General features: G+C 37.4%; 2 protein-coding genes across 7 annotated transcripts in view; one reads left to right on the top strand and one right to left on the bottom strand.

The window, feature by feature from the left end:
• INTS7 (integrator complex subunit 7) overlaps window positions 1-6,395 on the bottom strand; it is a 100,565-nt gene extending 94,170 nt beyond the window's left edge. For both annotated transcript variants that reach the window (XM_025877899.2, XM_073900225.1), the window contains exon 1: window positions 6,192-6,395. In XM_025877899.2, the coding sequence (XP_025733684.1) occupies window positions 6,192-6,285 (94 nt within the window). In that variant the 5' untranslated portion in view covers window positions 6,286-6,395. The remainder of the gene's footprint in view (window positions 1-6,191) is intronic.
• A 191-nt stretch (window positions 6,396-6,586) lies between these two features.
• Window positions 6,587-23,735, top strand: part of DTL (denticleless E3 ubiquitin protein ligase homolog) — a 42,529-nt gene continuing 25,380 nt past the window's right edge. For 4 of the 5 annotated variants that reach the window (XR_003209598.2, XR_003209597.2, XM_025878089.2 and 1 more), the window contains exons 1-10: window positions 6,587-6,792; window positions 11,610-11,735; window positions 12,514-12,612; window positions 13,628-13,689; window positions 13,775-13,895; window positions 16,593-16,658; window positions 17,893-18,005; window positions 19,246-19,319; window positions 20,903-21,006; window positions 21,295-21,399. Coding sequence is in view for 3 of the 5 variants with exons in the window: in XM_025878089.2 (XP_025733874.1) it covers window positions 6,741-6,792; window positions 11,610-11,735; window positions 12,514-12,612; window positions 13,628-13,689; window positions 13,775-13,895; window positions 16,593-16,658; window positions 17,893-18,005; window positions 19,246-19,319; window positions 20,903-21,006; window positions 21,295-21,399 (922 nt within the window). In the remaining 2 variants the exon portion in view is untranslated. Of the gene's footprint in view, window positions 6,793-6,835; window positions 6,912-11,609; window positions 11,736-12,513; window positions 12,613-13,627; window positions 13,690-13,774; window positions 13,896-16,592; window positions 16,659-17,892; window positions 18,006-19,245; window positions 19,320-20,902; window positions 21,007-21,294; window positions 21,400-23,735 lie in introns of those variants that run through there. The other variant, XM_073900224.1, reaches the window with a different exon arrangement.

The following is a 23,735-nucleotide window of genomic DNA, read 5'->3' as shown; positions in this document are numbered from 1 at the left end:
GACTCCACCCAATAGGGTCGCTCCACAGGCAGAATCCATACTTCCAACACCTCAATAAGACGACAATCTGATTTTTGAAATGGGTGAGATTTTAAGAGAAATTTCATTAAAGAAGAAATATGAATGGCAAATACATGCAAGTTAACAGATGTTCAACACTGCTGATCATCAGGGAAATGTAAATTAAAAACCACATTAAGATACCACTACATACCCACTAGAATGGCAAAAAATTTTAAGAATGACATATCAAGTGCTAATGAGGATATGGAGCAACTATAACTCATATATTGTTGGTGGGAATGCGAAACTATATGTTTCTTTGGAAAACAGTTCGGCTATATTTTTATAAATATAATCATATACTTACTATATAATCAACAATCCTACTTCTAAATATTTATCCAAGTACACTGAGAACATATGTCCATACAAAGATTTTATCTGTATCACAGCAATTTTATTTGTAATAGCCCCAAACTGGAAAAAACCCAAATGTCCATCAACTGATGAATGAATAAACAAACTGTGGTCTATCCATACAATGGACTACCACTCAATGATAAAAAGGAAACAATTGCTGATTCATGCAACAAGGGTAGATCTCAAAATCACTGTGCTAAATAAAAGAAGTCAGACCCCAAAACGACTACGATACTGTATGACTATTTTATAGGACATTCAAGAAAAAGCAAAACTTTGGGACAGAGAACAGATCAGTGATTGTCAGGGGCTAGAGAAAAAACTGACTGCAAAGGGATACAGGGAAAGTTTTTGGGGTGAAGGAAATGTTCTATGTCTTGACTGTGGTAGTGGTTTCAGGACTGCATCCATTTGGTGAATTTTATTACCTATAAATTATACCTCAAAAATCTGATTTTAAAAATGTAAAAAAAAACAAACCAACAAACAAAACGTTAATGTTCAATCCCTAAAAATATTCATTTAGAATGGATATCTTGATATGGTATTAATAGCATCCGCTTCAAATATTTCTTTTGGTATTTTAGCATTTATAAAATGCTAATTATATCTATATTCGTACAAGAGTAAGTGCTCTAGAATATCTCTTCAATAAACTCTGCTCACTGTTAAAAAATGCCAAGGAAATACTCCTCTGAGGACTCTTTATTGTCACTATGTTTCAATACAAAAGACAACCACAGAGTAAATCTGCATAGGCAATTTCTACAACTTATTAATGGTTTGAGTTCTGTAAATGCACTCATGTTGGTTATTTGGTACTTGGAATATATTTCCTCGTAGAAAAAAAAAAAAAGCACTATCAGCACTCATCATATTCCAGAATCCAATAACCACTTATAATAAAAGTTCCTATGGGAAAATTAATTCAAGTTTCTCATGGAGATATTTAGAACATATTCCTTCTTTGCCTGCTCCCTTCTTCCCCTACCCCCACCTCCATACACAAAAGAACTGACACTAGAGCTCCTGGAGTCATCTTCCAGGCAAACACAGTGCCAATGGAAATGTTCTAGGTAACTGGCAGTGCCTCATGTAGCCTTAAAAGCTTTTCTAAAGGCCTGACTTGGCAAAGGGGTCAAGAGACACACACATAGGGCAGTAACGAGAAGGAGAGAGGAGGAAGGCCCAAGTCTGAGGATGGAGGTGAGAGAACAAAGGAACAGATGTGTGTGTGTGTGTGTGTGTGTGTGTGTGTGTGTGTGCGCGCGCGCTGTGGGAATCTGCTGGGATAATCCACAGTAATCGGGACTTTTTTCCTCCTCTTCTTTCTGCCAGTAGTTGAGTGATGGAAAAGGGAGTAAAGTGCTGCTTGTAATAAGTTAACCTTGGTTGGGATGAAAAAGGTAAAGTAGGAGGCAGCCCATGGAGAGGGAGTTTGCTGACAGAATATGATCTGTTTCACTTTCCCTTAAAAAACACAACCACAGACTACATTCATTGGTTTAAATATGATGATTTAAAATATACCAAAGATAATTTTGAATCTGGCCAAAGAAATGTTTTGATTTCTCTAATACTGTCAAACTTTACTTCCTTAAGATAAAATAGACTCTCATTCCTGTAGCAGGGCTGATCAGAATAAATAAGTTAAAGAATAGTAAATTTCTTGCTTAATAACTGATGTAAGAGCTTTAGGAAAAAGGAAACAAGCAAGGCTGGTTCTGAGGGACAGAAGCTAAGGTGCAAGAGAAGAGAGAAATGTATCAAGACCTAGGATTTAGCAATAATCTCAGGCTGAGGCAGTATGGTACCCATCTTGCTTGCTCTGGGCCAATTCCAATTCCAGAAGAAGCCAAGCAGCTGAAAACAGGCACTCAGCACGGTCAGATCTTGTTCTAGGAGGAATTGTTCACTTTATTTCTGTTGCTAGCTACAACCAACCTAAGGAAGAATGCCCTGATCATAAGACCAATGATCGTGAGAATGTCACTCTAAAACCAGAGATTAAGGTGGAGGGATGCAATTCCTGTTTCTACATCTTTCTTTGTATTCTCCCGAAGAAATAGAGCTCTCTTTCTTTTCAGTGCCTGCAATTAAACAGTGCTTAAATCAGTTGCAACATTCAGGTAGACTACGGAGAACTAAAATAGGTTGTCTGTAAATTGCTTATTCATTCAAACTTCATTTGACAGCAGTGAAATTCATTATTCTAGACTTACTTAGCACTTAACACGTGCAGAACATTTTGCTAGGCTAGTGGTTTTCAGCTGTGGTTCTGCATCAGAAACATCTGTAAAACTTTTCAAAAATACCTGTGCCAGAGTTTTACTCCAAACCTACCAAATCTGAGGCTGGGGCCCAGGCATCTTCTGTTTAGCTACTTTGAGAAGGCAGGAACTTAGATCCTCAAGCTATCCTCCACCACTTCTCACCCTATTTAACTGCCCTGTCTATACTGGAGTTAGAAAACTAATAGTTTGCTGAATTTGGCACTCAAATTTCATCTGATAGACAACAATGTTTTTTAAAAGTTTTGAATTCATTGTCAAATTTTAAAAATGAAGTGAGATTTCAATAAAACCCAGAATTTCTGGTTTTGAAATTTTTTATCGTTATGTTAATCACATTAGTTTTGAAATTCTTAAAGATCTGCAATGTCACTAAAGAAGGTGGGAGTCTTGACCAAAGAAACACTGTAGTATTGCAGGTCTGTGCTGAAAGCCCATTTGGGCTTGATAATCATTTCTGATAATAGCCATGTACCCTACAATCTTTCTCTAGCAATTTTTGGCTGCCTTTGGGCACACATAACTAGAAGAGAATCTTGGATGAGAATTTAAAGTGCTGGTAAGGGGGCACCTGGGTAGCTCAGTCGGTTAAGTGTCTACTTTTGGCTCAGGTCACGATCCCAAGGTCCTGGGATGGGGCCCAGAGTTGGGCTCCCTGCTCAGCGGGGAGTCTGTTTCTCCCTCTGTCCCTCCCCCTGCTCATGCTCTCTCTCTCTCTCTCAAATAAGTAAATAAATAAAATCATTTAAAAAATAAATAAAATAAAGTGCTGGTAAGAAAGTTAATAAAGTTAATAAAACGTGGCACCATGAAATCTAAGCTCGATAAAGAAGAAACAACAGGAAGAGTCTTTTGGGTAGGGGAAAGTAGACGGGTGAATATACTAAGGTCTGAATGAAAATAAAGAATGATCAATATAACAGTTAGTCATGATGATGGTGATGGTGCATAGTAAGTGCTTATTCTGTGCCACTCTACTAAGCAATTTACATGAATTAAACTCTCACTGCAATCATAGAAGTTAGGTACTATTATTATCCCCATTTTAAAGATGACACAGGCAGACTGGTTACGCAATATGCTTAAGAAACAGCTAATAAATGGCAGACCTGGGATTCACATCCTGGCAATCTGGCTCCAGAGCCTATGGTCCTAAACTATTATGCTAAAATACATCTTGAGCAAGTAACTAACTAGAGGACAGAGGTTAAGATTTTAAAAGGGAAATTTAAATTATGATTTTAGAGTGGTGTAATTCTGACAGACAAATTCCAGGGAACTGGGAAGAATAACATAAATGATGGTAAACTTGGGGATCGTTATGTACAGTAATCAAGTTTTCAAAACAACACACATTTCCAGGTAGCATGTATCAGCCAGTTCTTAGCTTCAAGAAACACAAGCTAACTGGCTGATTAGGCAGAACATGCGTTTATTAAAAACCTAACAAACAGTTTCAAGGCTAAACATCTATGAACACCTACTACCACACTGCCAGACTGATTAGATGAAGAGAAGTCTTGTTGCTAGGAAACACCAGATGCTACAATCAGCTCTGCTGACATCCAGGAACCCTGTAGCCATTGCCGCTGCTACTGTCCCCCAGGAACACCGCAACCGCCGTGGCTGCCAGGGCACAGAACTGTGAGCCTGCTCTCTAACTATGCCTTCTTGCGCTGCTGAACTCCTAAATCACAGAGGCCAGAGGAGGTCTGTCTGACCAGCAGGGCCAAGTTCACATCCTGCGCTCTTGCAAGGGAAGCCAGGAAGGTGAACTTAGGCTTCCACCCTGGTGAGGCAGGGAATATAGTGTGGGTCATTCCTTAAGCACAGGAGGAGTGACTACAAGATGCTAAGCGACCACCAACAGGAGGAATACCCATTACAAAGAACACTGCTAATACACATTACCTCACAAGCACATTTTAGAAGAGTTTGTTACACACATTCGCTTTAGCTAAGGTGTGAGGATGACTCAAAAAGGAAACATAATACATATATACCTTAAAGTGTATTAATTAAAAATGGGGGTAAGAGCAGGAAACAATACAAACACAAGTACGCACCACACATTAGAAGGTAACCTAACAACCCATAGCTTAATAAATCGATAATGTCTTTAGATATGGTGGGGTTATTAGATATCTGGACCTGCAACTCTCAATGGGGAATAAGGAAGAAATTTCCAGGATGAAAAGGAAAGGATTATGTAGTGTTTAAAAAACACATCTAATATTATAATTTTATCTTTCATGGGGAAAAGCCCTATAGCTTTGGTAAGAGCAAAAAGTTCAACACCATTTTCTTGACTGATGGGGATGCACTAAAGATACTGTGACTCAACCAAAGAATATCTCACTGGAGTGCTGTGACATTTTTATGTTGATCAAAAAGAGTTAAAAGCTTTTTAAAAAGTCTAAGAAACTCTTATCTAGACCTACCTATTAGAAAGGTTTACAGGTTAAAAAACAAAACAAAAAAACCGAAATCCCCAAAAAGTTAACAGAGTGTCCAAGTCAGAGCAGGGAACTGGCTCAAAGTGGACTTAAAGAAGATCCTTCTAACCTGTAGTCCCAATTTTCAATACATTATATAGTGTCTATGGTTAATGAAGAATTAACTGTATACCAGGTGACAAAATGTTCCCCCCATTCAATAAAAATCACTGAAACAAAGAATATTCGAGTTCTTTACTGTCAAACATTTGCCTCTGCCTCCCACAGCCTTATTTAAGAAGGCATATCTCTTTAGCATTTAGTAAAGGCTTCTTTTACATACAATTATATATCACTTAATATTTGCAAATCCTGCAACCTCAATGGTACTGCAATTTGTAAACAAAAAAAACGAGGTTAGGTGAAATTAGGTGACCTGTCCATGATCATAAAAATGGTGGCACTGTAATTCGACTCAGTCTAACTCCAAAGCTCCTTCCACTACACCAAGCAGCCCTCCCACCTCCCACCCCTCCCTTCCCACAGGAAAAGAGAACTCGTGGAATTTACAGAAAGAGGAGCTATGATTTTCGGATTTTCTTGGCCGTGTTTAATGTCTAGTAAACCGTAGGTAAGAATTACAGAAATAAAATACGTCGTTATAAAGTGGGTGCAAGATTATTATTCAGCACTCTTGATGAAGACCTTGTCTCACCTGAACGTACTGACAATTTCAATTTAAATGTAGCATTTTTACAAACTGCTTGGAAAATCGGGGTACTGTGCCCTCAAGCGGTCAAACAGGGCCCATCACTGGAGCTCACTACTTGTTCAGCTGGTGCAAAGCCAAACCTGCAACGCTGCAATTTTCCTGCAATCTCCCAAAGCTGCAAATGCTCTGGACTCACCAAAACCATAGATACCCGCCCTCGCCCCCGCCCAGGGAAGCTAGGCGCATGCGCCTGGCCGGCGGCTACCACCGCCTGGTGGCGCCACAAACCCCCACGCCCGTTTCACCCGCTCAGCCCGCTCTTTCGAATACCTTTGTCTAATTCCATAAGGGCAGAGTTAGCATCCAGCTCCTGTTCGCCATAGCCGGCATCTGCCAGGAAAGACTTAGTTGAGTTTGACGCCATGACCCGAATAGTCACTCGACTAGCCTATTTAAAAAGATTGCAAACTCTGCCCCAGCACCGCCATCTTCTTCCACCACCTTCTCGCGGATTTTTCCTCCGCGCTCTGTCAAGCCCTGTTACGCATGCGCCCTGGTCACCCCGCCGTTCGCCAGCGCCTCTGCTGCCCCCCGCGCAGGCGCTCAGGGAGCTCCTGCACTCTGGGTTCCCGCGGCTCGGAGAAAAGGAGGCGGGGATTGGAAGGGGGAAGTGACTCGGAGGCGCCCGGACGCCGCGGTGGGAGCCAATCAGAGGGCGTGACGTCAGTTTGGCGGGGAGTTTGGTGGCCGGGGCTTACAGTGGCGGGAGTTGGAGGCAATAACTAGTCGTGTTCTGAGGGGCGCAAGATACGATTTCTGCTGAACCTGGGGGGCATTTCCACGGCTTTTCTGTCAGTTGAACCTTTTCCTCTGGCCCAGATGCTTTTCAATTCGGTGCTTCGCCAGCCCCAGTTCGGCGTCCCGAGAAATGGTGAGTAACGGCCCTAACCGCTTCTTCTTGCTGGCGGGCTTCACCTCCCCCGAACAACACGGCGGACCAAGGCCGACTCCAACTCTGTTTCCCAGCCCCCGACTTCTCCCACGGCCAGAGTGAGTTCGTGTTAGCGAGGACTACGGAAGAAAGCTGCACTTTCTTGCCCTTGGGACACTTTTAATCGTAATCGGGATTTTTTAAATCGTTATGTGGGCTGACGGAGGGAAGAAAGTCGAATCTACTGGCCTTCTTTACGGCTTCTGTCTAAGTTGCACAGTAACTGGAAAATGCGTGCATTTGTGTGTGTGTGCGCGATTCCACAGCTATGGGAGATCGTCAGGACTCGTGTTCACTGATTGATTTGTTGATTCATTGATTCATTTGTTGTAGAACTTTAGTGAGCCCTACTATTCGCTTATATATACTTGTGAGTGTGACCCGCTATTAAGGAACTCATTCTAGCCGAGAAGACAACATCTGCTTCTAGCATGGTCAAAAAAATGTTCCTCCCGATTACTACATGTGCGTAAAAATACGAAATTACAGAAAAATGCCCATAACCACATCCCCCAGAGATAACCACTCGTGATAGATTAAAGTAGATTATTCCAAATGTTTTTCAATGCCAAAGTAATACGTATTGTTATTTACAGAAATGGGGTCAAAATGTTTTGTTCGTTTTGTTTTTAACCGTAACGGTATAACTTGGGGGATATTTCCATAGTATGTAGAAATCCAGCTTCCTCGCTACAGTTCTTGAGGTTCCTTAGGTTAAAACATCGGCAGTGGGAGTTTTGAGCTTAGGTTTGGGTGTCATCGACCTGAAACTTTCTGGTAAGTTTCTGAGGCGGGAGTTACTACGCCGACTTAGGATGGATACAAATGAAATCTCATTCATTTAAAAATGGACTAGGTCTTCTTTCCCCTTGAAACCATGTGGAAAACAAAAAAGAATCTGAGAAGGAAACTTTTTATATCAAGGCAAAGATCTAGGAAGAGGATATTGAGAAGTAGACTGAGGAGTAGTCCCACAACTTCCTGCCCCCAATCTGAACTTTATACCTTTCACACATACTTCTCCCACCCCCCCACCCCCCGATAATCTTTCTGACTATACTCTAAATGGACCTCTCTCTGACTCTCCTGGAACCTTGTTTGGGTAACTTCTCTATGCTCTGTGTCATGAGTGGCAGTACTGCCCAGTGATTAAGGTTAAGGTCTCTGTCTTTGGAATTGAACTGCCAGAGTTTTAATTCCAACTCCAATCCTTACCACCTGTGAGACCTGGGGCAAGCTATTTATTATACTTAGCCTCTATTTTGTAACAGATATTCTCCTAATTCCCCAATCTTTCTGTCTACTTCCCCCCTCTCTCTCATTTACAAATACTCATTGTTATGTGTCAGACAATGAAATTCATTCATTGGTATAGATTAATGCACTGAACTTTATAGGACCATCTTCTTTCCCCTTCTGAGTGTTCCACTCTAGGCCTCTTTTCTCCTTCTGCCTACTCCCATGGATGAGCCACAACCAGGGCTTATTCCACTACTACTTGCAACCTTCCATCCCCTATACTTTGCATCCATTCCTATAAAAGCTGCGTGAGTATCTTCATCCAGCAGGTCGGTCCCACAAACATCTCCAACTCAAGTACTCAAAACAGCTCACTTTTCCCCAAACCTGCTATATTGCCTACTTTAGGGAGGGGTCCCAATGATTTTAAACTAGTCTTCCCTGACAGAAACCTGAGTCAATCAAACTTCCTCTGTTTTCCTCAAGATACAGGAAGTTCCCTTAAAGGTCCCTTAAAATCTCTTGAATCTGTCCTCTCTCTATTCCCACTGATTTTGCCTCATCACTATAACTTGGATCTGTTCTGTGCTTACCATTCCATTTCCCTAGGTTGGGCCCTAATAACTACTTGTCTGTATTATAAGAAGGTTCCCAAATGGCCTCTTAGTTTCCCTCTCTCCAGTTTATTCTCCACATTGCTGCCAACAATTTAAAGTGGAAATCTCATTACTCTTCTATGTATTTTTAGGTTGTTATCTAAAAGTTTTTATCATAGGTTTAAACTTACTGAAATTTTAAAATAAAAATGCTATGTCATTTAAAATGTATCTAATAGACTATGAATACTATAGTGATTTGATGATCATATCAATCATTTTTTAAAAATATGAACAAACTCTTTAACTGCCAAATTTTCTATGTACATTTCAACCTTGAACAGCATAAGGATTAGAGTCACCAAACCCCACACAGTCAAAAGTCACCTATAACTTTGACTCTCCCAAAACTTTACCAATAGCCTCCTGTTGACTGGAAGGAAGCCTTACCAGTAACATAAATGGCCAATTAACACATACTTTTTATGTTATACATATTGTATACTGTATTCTTACAATAAAGCTAGAGAAAAGAAAATGTTACTAAGAAAATCATAAAGAAGAGAAAATACATTTATAGTACTATGTTTGTGGAAAAAGAATCCATAGATAAGTGGACTCACACAGTTCAGACCTGTGTTTGAGGGTCAATTACAGTTTTTTCCCCCTTGATTTTATTTCCACTTTATTTTTCTCACAGAATTTATCCTAAGGTAATTTGATTCTAAGTTTGAAAAGTTATTTTATTGATCACGCTGTCATACTCCTCTGTGAAAAAAAATAAACTCGGTATTTTCTGTAATCATAAGGCTCTAAATGTCAAGTTTCCTCTGAATTGAATTGTTACAATTACTAGTATGCAAATGATCAAAACAGTATAGATTTAATTTTGATAAATAAATGAAGCAAAAAGTAAAATTTTATTGGAAGTGTATCTTTTAAAGAGAAAGATTTGGCTGTTTATGATACCTTTATTAAGGGAATTACCCTATTGTCTCTTAGTTGGAGTCCCAGAAGTTTTTGTACCTTGGATCAATGCAAGGTATAAGATTGGGGCATGGAAATGCCTTTCTTTTGAAAAGTGGAAGAAAAGCAGTGATGAAGGGAGAGGAGGAAAAAGACCTTCAGCCTTCTCAGATCAGTTATAGAAATGCACCTATATCAACTGATTCTCTGAAAACTCATGTCCTTGGATACTCCTTGAAAAATTGGCCTGTAATTCCAGGGGCTTAAATTGTACATTGAGGAAAGAATAGGCTTTTCCAAATGAGTGTCTTGGGGGAAAGCATTATATGTTCGTGTTGGAAGCAGCATAGCACAATAAGGATCCAAAAGTTGCTTAAGAGACCAGTCCACAACTGTGTGTTGTAGAAAGTGCAGAAATGGAGGGGTAGATAGGACAAGTTACTAAACCATGTTAGGCCATTTGTTGGTGTTTGGATATTAGTCTGTAGGCAGTGAGGTAGAGTTGAAGGAATCACTGTTTAATTGCAAAGAATTAGGTATCCAGAGCTTATCATGTTCAGTTCCAGCTGAATTGTTCAAGATTTGATCCTTTTGAATTTGTATATTGCAATCATTAGATTATTATTATTTTTAATCCCAAACCACAGAGGTTTTTCTTTTAAAATTCATTCTGTAGATGGATATTTGTGAACTCTACAATATAACTATTGTATTCTTTCTTTAGTGGTCTTTTAATAGCTTGTTTACACTAATACCTGACCTTGAGGTAATAACACCAGGAATAATTACTAAATCTGGATTGTATTCTTTGCCTCTCTTGTAGTGATTCCTTCAGGTAATCTCTAGGAACATGAAAGTTAGATTTGTCTGAGGTTATGTCAGACTGAGATGTCTTCTCCAAAGGGTATTTTTGATGAAAAGTGATAATTTAAAGTACCCTAAAATGTGAGTTTATTAAACAGCTCTCAATAGATTGTAACTTCATTGTTTCCTCTGATGCTTAATAAACATTTAGTTCTCAGTAACCATTTATTTAATGTTTCTTTTATATATTTAAAATATGTTGACCTACATATCTAAATAATAAAACAAATCTTTGAAGATTGCTTATTATTTATTTAGGACCATAGTGCCCATTAGATCTCTGACCCAAGCAGAATAAATGCTCCCTCTACCCTGAATTTCTTACTCTGTCTTGTATATTCAGTGAAAACTTACTCATCTCTCTACACGTTTGATTTCACCTACTCTATAAGACTTCCCTGACTCTGTTACTAGCCAGAGTTTAACTGATTGTACTCTAAGGGTGGGTACATAATGCCTCACTTTAAAATTGCTCTAATGTAATTTAAGATACTGTGACTTGTTAACATTTTAGAATCCTAGAATTTCAGTATTGGAAAGAGGAAGTGAAATTAGAATTTACTTGTAAATATGTTAGTAGCTAGGTAGGCAAATTTACATAAGTTATTTCCTTTAACTCTTTGACCATTGGATTATCTATGATGTTGCAGGTAATTAAAGAGTTTGCAGTAATGTTGATTTAGAAACTCTGGAAACAAAATGTTAATTGAAGAGAATGGCAGTTTTAATGGTTGTGGTAGTCTTTGTGGTTGTGTTTTATAGTTGTCACCAAAGGGTGCAGGAGGGGTAAGATCTTTTTTAATGTGCAAAGGCCATTTGTTTCTTAAAATCTTCAGTGTACCAGCAAGAGTCTCCATTTTAGATGGTAAACCCAAAGCTGTACCTCACCAGAAGTTGAGAGTGCCCTTTATTTCTACCTTAGGACCCCTTAGGAAAATACCAGAAACTGTATTATAGAGGACCCTGAATAGTGAGTGGATTTATATAAAGTATATAAAGCTTTTAAAAACAAATATTTACCTCTGCACTTGTTAAAAGTATTGAAACGTGATAATATATTGAAATTCTATAAAGAATTGTGTCTTACTTTAGGATGGTCTTCCCAGTATCCTCTTCAGTCCCTTCTAACTGGTTATCAATGCAACTGTAATGATGAGCACACTTCTTATGGAGAAACAGGAGTCCCAGTTCCTCCTTTTGGATGTACCTTCTCTTCTGGTAAGAGAATTACTATCTAAGCTAGGCTTGCTCAGAAATGATCTATAAAATTATACTGGGGTGTCCCTCTTTCAAGAAAAAGTAGGTTAGATAGATGGTAGAGTTTTTCTAATACCTGTTCTCCTCTGATTTATGAAATAGACTTTTTAAAATCTCTATGCATAATTATGTATTTCCTCTAAAGCATAGGACTATTATAGCATTGGTTTTTTTGTTTATTTTTTTAACTGGTACCGGGAAAGGATTGCAAAGGTTTAGCCATCTTGAAAACTGTTTTGCCCAATGGATACACCTTTTGGTCTGATGGAATATCTCTGTAATGCATTGGGGAACATATAAGCAGAAATAGAGTACTTGTCCCCACTCTTAATAGTTTAAGAGGGAAAAAAGTAAAAGGGTGTGAAAAGGAAATTTAACTAATAGACTCAACCTGCTGGTGACCTATATCATATACTTTTCTTTGCCATTGGTCAGTATCACTCTTGTTTTATTTAAGTACTACCCTTCTCTAAATAAGAGATTATCTGAAGGTAATTTTGGTGGTTTTGAGTCATTTACTGAATTAGATATTATGGCAAATTTTAAGCGATCTTTAATTCAAATTACCTCTCTACCATATCAAATGCTATTAGGGTAGAATCATCTTCCCTCTTCAGATTCTTTGTATTTAACTTGTAGCTTTCAGTTAATATGTATTGTATTGTTTTTACAGCTTTATACTCAGCTTTAAAATTTTTGTGTTACTCTTTATGTATGGTATTCTTTATTTCTTATTCAGCTCCCAATATGGAGCATATACTAGCAGTTGCCAATGAAGAAGGCTTCGTTAGATTGTATAACACAGAATCACAAGCCAATAGAAAGAAGTGTGTCAAAGGTAAGTCTAGGCCTAAAATTTTTGTTTTAACATTAAATTCATAAAGCCTCAAGTAAATTGTTATTTGAATGTATTCCCAATTATATTCACTTCTAATGAAGTCTATGTAGGGACCAGGCTAAAAGAAAATGGTAGATGGCCCTTCTGTCAATAATATTATAAGTACAGCAATACCTTTACTGAAAGTTGAAAAAAAAATACAATTTAGGATAAAGAACAGTTCTTCTTTTAAAAAGTTAAATCTTTTACACTTGATGTGGTTGGGAGAAACTTTACTTTAAAATATCTATGTTGACCGAGCATCTCCCTTATATAAGGCAAAGTTCTACTGATCTTAAGCTAATAATTTGGAACTAGTTAAGTCAAGTGTGGAAATAAATAAGACAGGCTGCAAATGACATAGACATACAAAAAAAAATGCCACGGTTGTCAAAAGGAAAGCTGTCATGTAGTAAAGATGGCAAGGACAATTTTTCATGAAGAGTAGAACATTTGAGTTGGACTGTGGTATTTAAACCTAAGGAGGTGGGATAGGACATGCCAGGTGGAGGGGAAAGCATTAGCAAAGGCCTAGAGATAAGAAAGCGTAGGCTATAATTAGGGAATGGGGAGGCATCCAGTTTGGTTGGAATAAGGTATGTGGAGACAGTGAGAGATAAACCTTGCAACAGAGATAAAGGCCAAAGCATGCAGAACCTTAAATGTCAAACTACTTTAGATTCCATTCAGAGAGCCTGATGAAGATTTTTGAACTGGAGACTATTTCAGAAAGATTCCATTTTGGAGAATATATTACTAGTCACCTCATGGAAAGGAATTTGGTATCAAATGGTAGTTCTCTGTAGTAGTGAAGGAAATATGTAAGTTCTGTGAATATACAAGTTCTCTTTGGCCAATGGGTTATAGGGCACTGATGACTTATTTTTTCACTCTGGCTTTCAAGAAATTCAAACTTCTATTGATATGGCCCGGAATGTAGTCTAGACATTTCACATTCACCATTTTCTTTGTTTAGAGTGGATGGCTCACTGGAATGCTGTCTTTGACCTGGCCTGGGTTCCTGGTGAACTTAAACTTGTAAGTGACTTTCATTTTATTGGAATCTGGGTAAATATTGGTAAAGCGTTGCTTTATTAAATTATGATACCTTATTTTTTGAAAGGTTACAGCAGCAGGTGACCAAACAGCCAAATTTTGGGATGTAAAAGCTGGTGAACTGATTGGAACGTGCAAAGGTCATCAGTGCAGCCTTAAGTCAGTTGCCTTTTCTAAGTTTGAGAAAGGTAGGTCTGTGCCTATCCTCTTTCATGTCCTTAACCTCCTTCATGGTGAGTTAATAAGAAGCTGATTGTTTCCACCCTTTCCCCTGTCAGAGTTGCTACTTTTCCTACATTGAGATTGAGAATCTCATGACTGAAATCCTCCATGAAATTAAGTTGACTTTTAGTCCCATTCTTATGGATATTATCTCTAGCCTGTCCCTGTAAGTTAAGAATCTTCAGATAATTTTTTTCTATAATCCTGAAGATAAGGTAAATACTTATAAACAGCTACAATACCTCTGTTCAACTTTGAGTGTCCTTTAAAGTCAAAACCCTGTACTGGACACTGATTAACTCTATTTGTAAATTATTTACTTTAAGTCTACTAGTAAAATTTTAATTAAATGGAGTATGAGGCTAGAGTGGGAAACCTGGTAAAATGGACATGATTCTCTACCTAAAAATTTACCGTTTAATTACTTTAAATGGCCCAATTCCTTAGTATGTTTACAACTATTATTTACTATATTTATTTTACTATTAAAGTGGAAAAGGAAGACTTAAAGAGTGATATAGTACAGAACAGTACTATAGCAGCTAGGGAAAAACTTAGAAGTGTCTGAATTAGCTCTTCATTTCTGTTCATTTCTTTTCTCCTTCCTCCATTAGTTTCTCACGGATTTTTTTTTTTTTTTTAACAAATAGACCAACAAATACTCATCTCAAAGAAGTGGCTGAATTAATCTGACCTTAATCTCAATAATAGAGACAAACATTACAGTCTTCTTTATCATTAAGAAATACTCTATTTTTAAATTTATTCATGTGAGCACTCAGAAATATTAAACTGAGTTGTTGAGCTGATTTGGACTCAAAAGTCAAATTTAATTGACTGCAGTTGCTTTTGAGAGTGGAACCTTGAAGAATATATAGCATAGTTTTTATCTCTGCATAAGTTTTCATTAACACATCTATTTATATAAAGTTAGGTATGGTTGTGTTCTAGTTTACTACTGTGTCAGAGTTGACTAAGTTTATAAAAATAATGTAAGATCATGAAAATTAACCTTACTAAAGGTAAATTTATTTAAAGGATAACAGAAAAGGAAAACACTATATCTTTTTGTCCCTTTGCTTAATTTTTAAAATTCTGTTCAGTAAATCTATGCCAATATGGTCTAGTAGAAAAAGTATTGAATTAGAAATTGGGGCTGGTAGGTTTTACAGTGGCTCCTAGTAGTCTATAGGTGCTCTAGCACGAATTACCTGGTTGGACACTGCCCCCATAGCCACATAGTTTGGTTGGTAAACACAGATTAGATTTTAGATCTTCAGCCAAATGCCTTTGTACGGGGCACACTTTTACAATCATACATAGAATCCCTGTGTTTTATTCCTGTTTCTACCTCTAAACTCTTGGGCAAAGTCATTTTTATCTCCCTGGACTTTTCATCTGTTGATTTTTTTTTTTTTTTAAGATTTAATTTATCTATCTGTCAAGAGAGAAAAAGAGCACAAGCAGGGGGAACGGCAGGCAGAGGGAGAAGCAGACTCCCCACTGAGTGAGGAGCCGTATGCGGGACTCGATCCCAGGACCCTGGGATCATGACCTGAGCCGAAGGCAGTGCTTAACCGACTGAGCCACCCCGGCGCCCCAATTTTGGTGTTTTAACAGGCAATTAACTCAGTAAGAGTCAAATTGCAGACTGTCAGACATATGGCGGGGCGGGGTCAGATCTCAATTCAGTTCTTTAATTTAAGCCTTAGTTACAAGCCTGTTTTGGTTTTCCCTTGCATATATGGTTCAGGGGTCAACCAGAGACATGTGCTAAGTTTAAACACAGAGTTAGAATTAGCCCTTTCTCTGGCTCTCTCCAGGATTCCCCTCTCACTCTGGCTCTGGCAGCTCTTGTTGCCTCAGTCTGCTTTTCCTTATTCCTCTGGCTTGAAAGATGGCAGATTCTGTATTGGCATCTTAGCTGCTTGGTACTGATGCAACTGTGGCTGCCTTCAAGGTAAAACTACAAAAGCCAGTAACTTAGCCCAGGCCAATCACTTGATTCAGGTGTATACTTCCCTCCAAAAATTGCATGTTTTTGTTCAGTTTCTAAAGAGCCCTCAGGTAACTGGTTTTTATATTTTGTCCAGAGTTTATAGCTAATGCAGTTGGATTGGTTTGGTAAGTGCTCACTCTTCCACTCAGGAAGCAGAGTTTTTTTGGTTTCATTTTAAAGAATAAAACATTGCAGATAAATTGAAGTTCCCCTATGTTCCCTTCTCCAATCCTGTTGCCCTCTTTCCATCCCTAGAGGCATCCTCTTTCACCGTTTTGTATGGATCTGGTCCATATTTTTATACTGAAGACAGTACAGCTTGGAGATTTGGAGAGTGGGCTCTGGATTTATTCTGCTAGGAATACCTTTATAAGTTACTTATTCTCTCTATGCCTTAGTTTTCTTATCTGTAAAATGAGGATAATAATATTCACCTAATAGGGTTGATAACAAGAATTGAGATAATGTATATAAAGCACATGGGATAGTGTGTAGCACTTAGTAAACTCTCAGTATATTTTGGTTATTGCTTTTTCATTATTCTTTCCATAGGTGTACTACACACAGTATTTTATGTGCTTTTAGGAATATTTACACAGAGGGATTATTCTCTAAAGCATGAGCATTTTGAGTTCTTCATAATCCTTTATTTATTTCCCCATAGCTGTCTTCTGTACAGGTGGAAGAGATGGAAACATTATGGTCTGGGACACCAGGTGCAACAAAAAAGGTAGCCTAGTTCCATCTTGATTTTAATAAGTGTGGGATCACCTCATACTTATTTTGAATGAGTTAATGATTTCATCTGGTTACCACCAGGGGGCACATGTTCATAATCCCCCCTGTCTTCGGCTTGCCGTTCCAATTCTCAGGATTGTTGTGATTATTGCAAGTATTACCCTCTGTATTTACCTCATATTGTCTTCTGAACTATGCCACTTACCTAAATTATTGATAGAATTGGAATTATTAATACATGGGCTCAGTGGTTAACGATCTTTTAAAAGTTATTTGGCTTTAAAGAATTGGATTAAATTAAACATAATTATGCTCACATTATACCCATGATGCCATTAAGCAGAATGCAGGGATCATCTCACTGCTTACTTCCTTTTTTAAAAATAATATATTTTTAATAGACTATTTTTTCAGAGCAGTTTTAGATGCACAGCAAAATTGAGCAGAAAATACAGAGAGTTCTCTAAGTACTGATATACTCCCTATCCCCACAGCCTTTCCCACTATCAGCATCCCATGGCAGAGTTTGGCATTCGTTAAAACTGATGCACTTACACGGATATACCATTAGCACCCAGTGTCCCTCAGTACTTTACAGGAGGGTTAACTCTTGGTATTGCACATTCTATTGGTTTTGACAAATGTATAATGACATGTGTCTAGCATTATAGTATACAGAATGGTTTCACAACACTAAAAATCCCCTGTGCTCATCCTGCTCTCCCCCGCCAACTCCTGACAACCACTGATTTTTTTTTTTTTTTACTGTTTTACTGTTTGTTACCGTTTCCAACGTTTTACCTTTCCAGAATGTCATATAGTTGAAATCATACAGTATGTAGCCTTTTGAGATTGGCTTCTCTCATTTAATATGTATTTAAGGTTCCTCCTTGTCTTTTAATGGCTTGGTAGCTCATTTCTTACCATTGAATAATGTGCCATTACCTGGATATACCACAGTTTATTCATATACTCATCATCAAGAGGACATCTTGATTGCCTCCAAGTTTTGGCATTTAGGAATAAAGCTGCTATAAATATCCATATGCTTATTTCTCTTCTATACATCATAATGGCACCAAAAGAAATGTAATGCAGTAGTTCTGCTGGCTTTCAATTTCACTATTAAGAATATAATTAATTTTGAGATTTTATGTGTAAATGTGACATTCAGCATGGGAATAAAGTTCTGAAACCTAAATCAGTTTGCTTGGAATATCTTTCAGATGGATTTTATAGGCAGGTGAATCAAATCAGTGGAGCTCATAATACCTTAGACAAGCAAACCCCTTCAAAACCTAAGAAGAAACAGAATTCAAAAGGACTTGCTCCTTCTGTGGTAAGGTTTTATAGCTATGTACATGTGTGCAGATCTTAACATGTAGTAAGATAGAATCTCATTTTAGGTAACTTGTTGGGCATAAAATAGGAGCTACAGATTAAGTGAATGAGAATCTTCATTCAGTGGTTTATTACTTACTGCTCAATACCTACAGTAGTGGTTCTCAAACTTTAGTGTGTAACAGTCACCTGGAAGCATACTAAAAATTCATCTTCCTGAGCCTCATCCCTAGATATCTCCATGCACACACTATCTACAATATAATGTAATTTATTAGAAAAGGGGGGATAGTTTGAAGAAGCATATTAAGTACTATGATACAGTTTTCTATAGGGGGAAGTAATCCCTGTTTTTTACATAACAAGTACAGGAAATATGTGAGTTTTTAATATTTTTTTAAACATTTGGCAAAATATTTAAATTATTGAAACATTTAGGTAAAATATATTTGTCTAGCATCTTCTACTCAAAGCTTAAACATTGCCCATAATACATCTTTTTTCTTTAAAAAAAAATCACCATGTCTTTTACTTTAATTTGTTTATTTTTCTGATATTCCTGGTCCGTAAGATCCAAATTAATATGTTGGAGAAGTGTGTTTACTAAAACGTTAGGACTTAAAATTGCATACCAAGAATAGGACACAGGCGTAAGTGGAAACTGACAAGATTAACTGTGGTTTTTGGAGGCCAGATGGAGTTAAAATGAATATCATTTCAGACAATCAGAATCTGAGCCAGGAAAACTTGTTAACAGCAATTAGGAGGTGGAATTCCATGGAGATCCTTTAAATTTTTCAGAGCACATAATCATCTTTCATCAATAATTCTTTAGACATTCCTATGTGACAGTTTAGGTGGATAGTGACATTTTGTAGATGAAACAGGCACAAGAAAGTTAAATGAGTTTCCTACAGAGACATAGCTTATTAGTACGACTGATTTTAAGTAGAACCAGTAGGTTTAGACAAATCTTTTATTCACCTGTTTGTTTCTTGAGTACAAGTCAAAGTCAACACTATGTACTATAACTTCATAATGTTTAGGTCATTTTCATGCTAAAATTACTTCTTGGTCAGTATACATACCTGACTTAAGATTATTGGAGAGGGAAGATTTAGTATAACTCAGAATTTGGGTGGGGGGGAAGCCATCATTTTAACACCTTGGTCTCTTGATGAAGATTATGGTACCGAAAATAGGACTTTCTTCTATCTTTTTCTGCCTTGTGCTGTCAGGATTTCCAGCAGAGTGTTACTGTGGTCCTCTTTCAAGATGAGAATACGTTAGTCTCAGCGGGAGCCGTGGATGGGTAAGAGCCTTTATTTCTTGGTTCTTTTGATGAGATCTCTTTCATAAACTGTGATAGGGAAGTCACCTAGTCCCATTGTAATCGAATTTATATGCTTTTAACTTTCGACATAGTGAATATCCAGCTGAGAAGAGGAACTGCAGATGACACTGAAAAATATCTAGTTAGGACTCTTGCTCAAATAATTAAATGAGGGAATCCATATGTCACACTTAGCACATTATATAGCACATAGGAGCAGTGTTGGCTGCTGCTGTTGTTGCAGAGAAACTGGGTGGGTAGCTTGCTTATCCATGCAGTATAATTTAGGCAGTGAGTCTTATTTTGAGGAATAAAATTTCTATTATTTTGGATTTTTATCTTCTCAGGTTTAGTAATACCTTAAAAGAAGGAATCTGATTCTGGGTGTATAATGGACATTTTGGGGAGGAATCTAACAATATTGATAGTAAGGCCTAATGGCTTTCATATACCTGCCATCCATGATTGGTCTGAATGTTTGGCTTCCAGATAAGTTTGTGGTACTTCTTAGTTGGTTGCTTTGTTACAATAAAAATTCTGAGGTGTTTTTTAAGCACCCTTCTTTGCCCCTTTATTTACTTATCATATCTCTTAAGACATCCCTCCCTTTGAAACAAATTTAAAAAGGTGATGGCCTAATGAACTAGGATTTCCATTGTGTCTTCTGGACACTAAAACTCGTCTGTGGACCAAATTCTCAGGCACAAATGAAGGATTATCTCAAGGTTACTAGTTATGCTTGTGAATGGCTGTGAAACCTTGCTGTTTGTTTCCAAGGATATTGCCCTTTTAGACCAAGCTTTTGTTTTCATGTTGCCGATAAACTAGATGTTGAGGGGGTGCCTGGGTGGCTCAGTAGGTTAGGCGACCTACTCTTGCCTTCTGCTCAGGTCATGATCTCGGGGTTGTGAAATCAAGCCCCGAGTTAAGGCTCCATGCTCAGCAGGGAGTCTGCTTGGGATTCTCTCTCTCCTCCTTCCCCTCCCCCTGCTTTCACTCGCTCTTTCTCTCTAGAAATAAATAAATAACATATTTTTTAAAAAAACTACATGTTGAGGATTAAGACAATTATACCAATAGACGAAATGAAAAAATACTTTATTTCACAGGAAAAGCTGTTTAGACCAGATTACTTAAGGAGTTACATATAGAGATAAAACCATAGGGACAGAGCTTGTTACGTAACAATGTTAGAGGTTACATGCAGAGTGTTAAAGTCTTAGGAAGCATTTGTTTTGCTTTGTTTTTTTTTTCTCTGAAAACAATGAAACAATGACCATCAGAACCCAACCTTCATCTTCCTTTTCCGCTCCCTTGAAGTAAACTCAAGGTAACCCATCGCTGGGTCAGATCACATCTGTTTCCGTTCTGCCTGAGTTGTTAGCCTGACATTGGAAACAACAGTATGAGATAGTTCAATCTGTTTCCCAGTGAGATATCCTCATTATACCTGGTTGATGTGCCAGAGGAGTTAGATTAAAAGTCATTTCATGTTCAATGTACTTGAAACTGGTTGGAGTTGGGGGGGGGCTACAAAATAACTTTCTTTACCTTGGTTTTAGGGTAATCAAAATATGGGATTTACGTAAGAATTATACTGCTTATCGACAGGAACCCATAGCATCCAAGTCTTTCCTGTACCCAGGTAGCAGCACTCGAAAACTAGGTAAGCCTTTTTATACCCTATAGGACTTTTTTGGAGACGTGAGTTTTTGTTAAAATTTTAAAAATAAACATCAAGCTAGTTTTCAGCAACATAGACTTGAGATTAACATGTGGTTGTATCTTTTAGAAATTCAAAAGTTAAAAACTCAGAAGAATATTTTTGGTTTGTATATATTTGAGGGAAGAAGAATTCTGATAAACTTGTGGAATGATCTTCTTGCCACAACGTTGTCACCTCAGTTCTACTTGTTGTCATCAGGACGTGCTAACTAAAGTTTCCTTTTTCTAGGATACTCAAGTCTGATTTTGGATTCCACGGGCTCTACTTTATTTGCTAACTGCACAGATGACAATATCTACATGTTCAATATGACCGGATTAAAGACTTCTCCAGGTAAGATCTTAGCCATTTAAAATCTCTACCTGGAAAAATAAAATGAAATAAAATCTCTTACCCAGAAACGAATGCAGAGGTTTTTGTTAATAATAATTTAATATTGATCTTTTTTTCTAAACCAAATTTTTTAAGACATCGGAGGGCTTTGGGGTCTTTGATTAGTTCCAGTGATATTTTCATAGGTGTATTTTCCTTGTGATATTTCACAAGTAAACAGAATCCTGCTGTATATGGTGACTTAATTTTATTTTAACAGTGAGTCTTTCCTGAAATTATGTCCCTTTGACTATATTTAGAATTGTCTCAAATTTTATAGGATATAGAAGGCTATTCTCAGCTTTTGTCTTGTTTGGGGGTTGTTTGTTAAAATAAGGGGGCTGAATTTTTTAAGTCCCTAAATAGTTTTTATTTACCTCAGCCTTCTTAATGTTGAGCAGTGTCTATTTTATTTCTAGTTTTCCCCAACCTCACCTTTTTTCCCTTTTCCTCCAATTACAATTGGAATCTGGTGTTTAAAGTTGATACATGGCACTTTAAAAAAAGAAATGAAAGTTTCTCAGGCATACTCTGAAGGTTTTTAGGGTTACATAATTTTAAGAACATTATCAATTATTTAGGCAAGCCACATATTAGTAACCTAGTTCTAGCTCTGTCAGAAACAGACAGATCCTATAATCCCTAAAGCTACCTACTTCCCACTAAAGTAAGATGTGCTGATAAATAAATCTTAAAATAGTATAGACCTTAGCTAGGCTCTTACAGAAGTTTCCAAAGACTGCCCCAAGCCAGTATTAGGAGTTTTAGTTCTGTGACAGCTTCACAGTTGGTATTTCCAATGTCCTGGATTAGGTCTGTTGTTGTCTAAATGAGAGCAAGAGTATTTGGAAAAGGGAAGCAGTTTATAACTTCTCCTGCTGTTTTCCTGAATGGAATCAGAACTTGGACAGCTTCTAATTTAGATAGTCATATAAAATAGACTTTTCAAAATCTTTCTCCAAAAGATAAAAGCATAATCCTAATTGTATTATCAAATGTACAAGAGCTCTGTGTCATTTTTTTGTAGTGTGGCCTTAAAGGGGGCCTTAAGTTTAGTCAAACAAATATGCCCAAGGCTACTTTACTAAAAATTTAGTAACCTTTTTCCTGTGCTCCTAAAATTATTTTATTGGCTCCTATAGATAGATAGGTAGGTAGATACGTTCTTTAGATATTGAGTGACAGACAGACATGTGTATGACATTGAGTAATTGCTTATCTTTTTCAAAACTTCAGAAAGCATCCTGGACTTAATACTTCATCTCCTGTACTTTTAATTTAACAGTGTTTTATTATACTAAGTGATGTTCATAAGGATGACTCTGAAGCACTTCACTGAAGCATTTTCGGAGCCCATATTATCAAAGAAAGATTAAGTTGAGCCAATCAAAGCCAATACAGGTTTTAGGATTTTTTGAATGGTTTGAAGCATTTACAGTGTACTTGATTAATCCAGCAGAGGGCAATAAATACTTACAGGTCTAGTGGGAAATTTGGTCTGTATTTTTCCATTCATAGTTAGAGTTAAGATAAACAATTATAGTTTTAGAGTTGTATTCAGAGCAAAGGACCCTATTTATTTTGTGGGGATTTACCTATCACAGTAGATAAAAATAAAATGTATATCTGAATTGATTCCTATTCTGCTTAACGTCCACAATGGAAGTGTTGATGTGGAGAGTATTTGATATGTAGGCTTTTTCTTGAAAAGCTAGAAATGCAAAGTCTTTTTCCAGTTTTGTTCTGGCAAAAGGAAGAGATTTCTGTGAGCACTAAGGGAAAGCTATTAAGTCCCTTGATAATTCTTACTTCCTTTCTGTTAAAAGATTGGAGTGAACTTTTTTTCCTGCTTAAATGTATCCTTAAATTTTCCAGTAACTAAGATTTTTTTCTTGTATTTCCTATTAGTGTTCTGATACCAGAAGCCTCAGGTTTTGGTCTTCTTAGGAAGGAAGAACCCATCAAGCACACTGTGCTAGATTGGATTACTTGCCCTTTTACCACAGATAGTAGGAAGTCTAAAACTGAAGGCTAACCCTAACCTAATTGGAGTATCTTACCTACAAACATATAGCTTACCCCACTAGCTACTTCTTTTAAGCCTGCTTAAAGTTTTGGATTAAAAAGATTCCCACAATAAATAAATAGATTGATTGATTCCCACATCCCAAATGAGCTATCCATAAATCTTAACTCTTTCCACTGATTCTTACCTATTAATGCAACAGATGTTTGAAGATCTCTGTTCAAAGCACTGTGAGGTATAGTGAGTAAAGGATAAAATACAAAATTTACCC

Source organism: Callorhinus ursinus, unplaced genomic scaffold (genome assembly GCF_003265705.2).
Source record: "Callorhinus ursinus isolate GAN/ISIS: 27379988/994484 unplaced genomic scaffold, GSC_fseal_2.0 scaffold13, whole genome shotgun sequence".
Classification (NCBI taxonomy): domain Eukaryota; kingdom Metazoa; phylum Chordata; class Mammalia; order Carnivora; family Otariidae; genus Callorhinus; species Callorhinus ursinus.
This window is presented reverse-complemented; position numbering and strand designations above follow the sequence as displayed.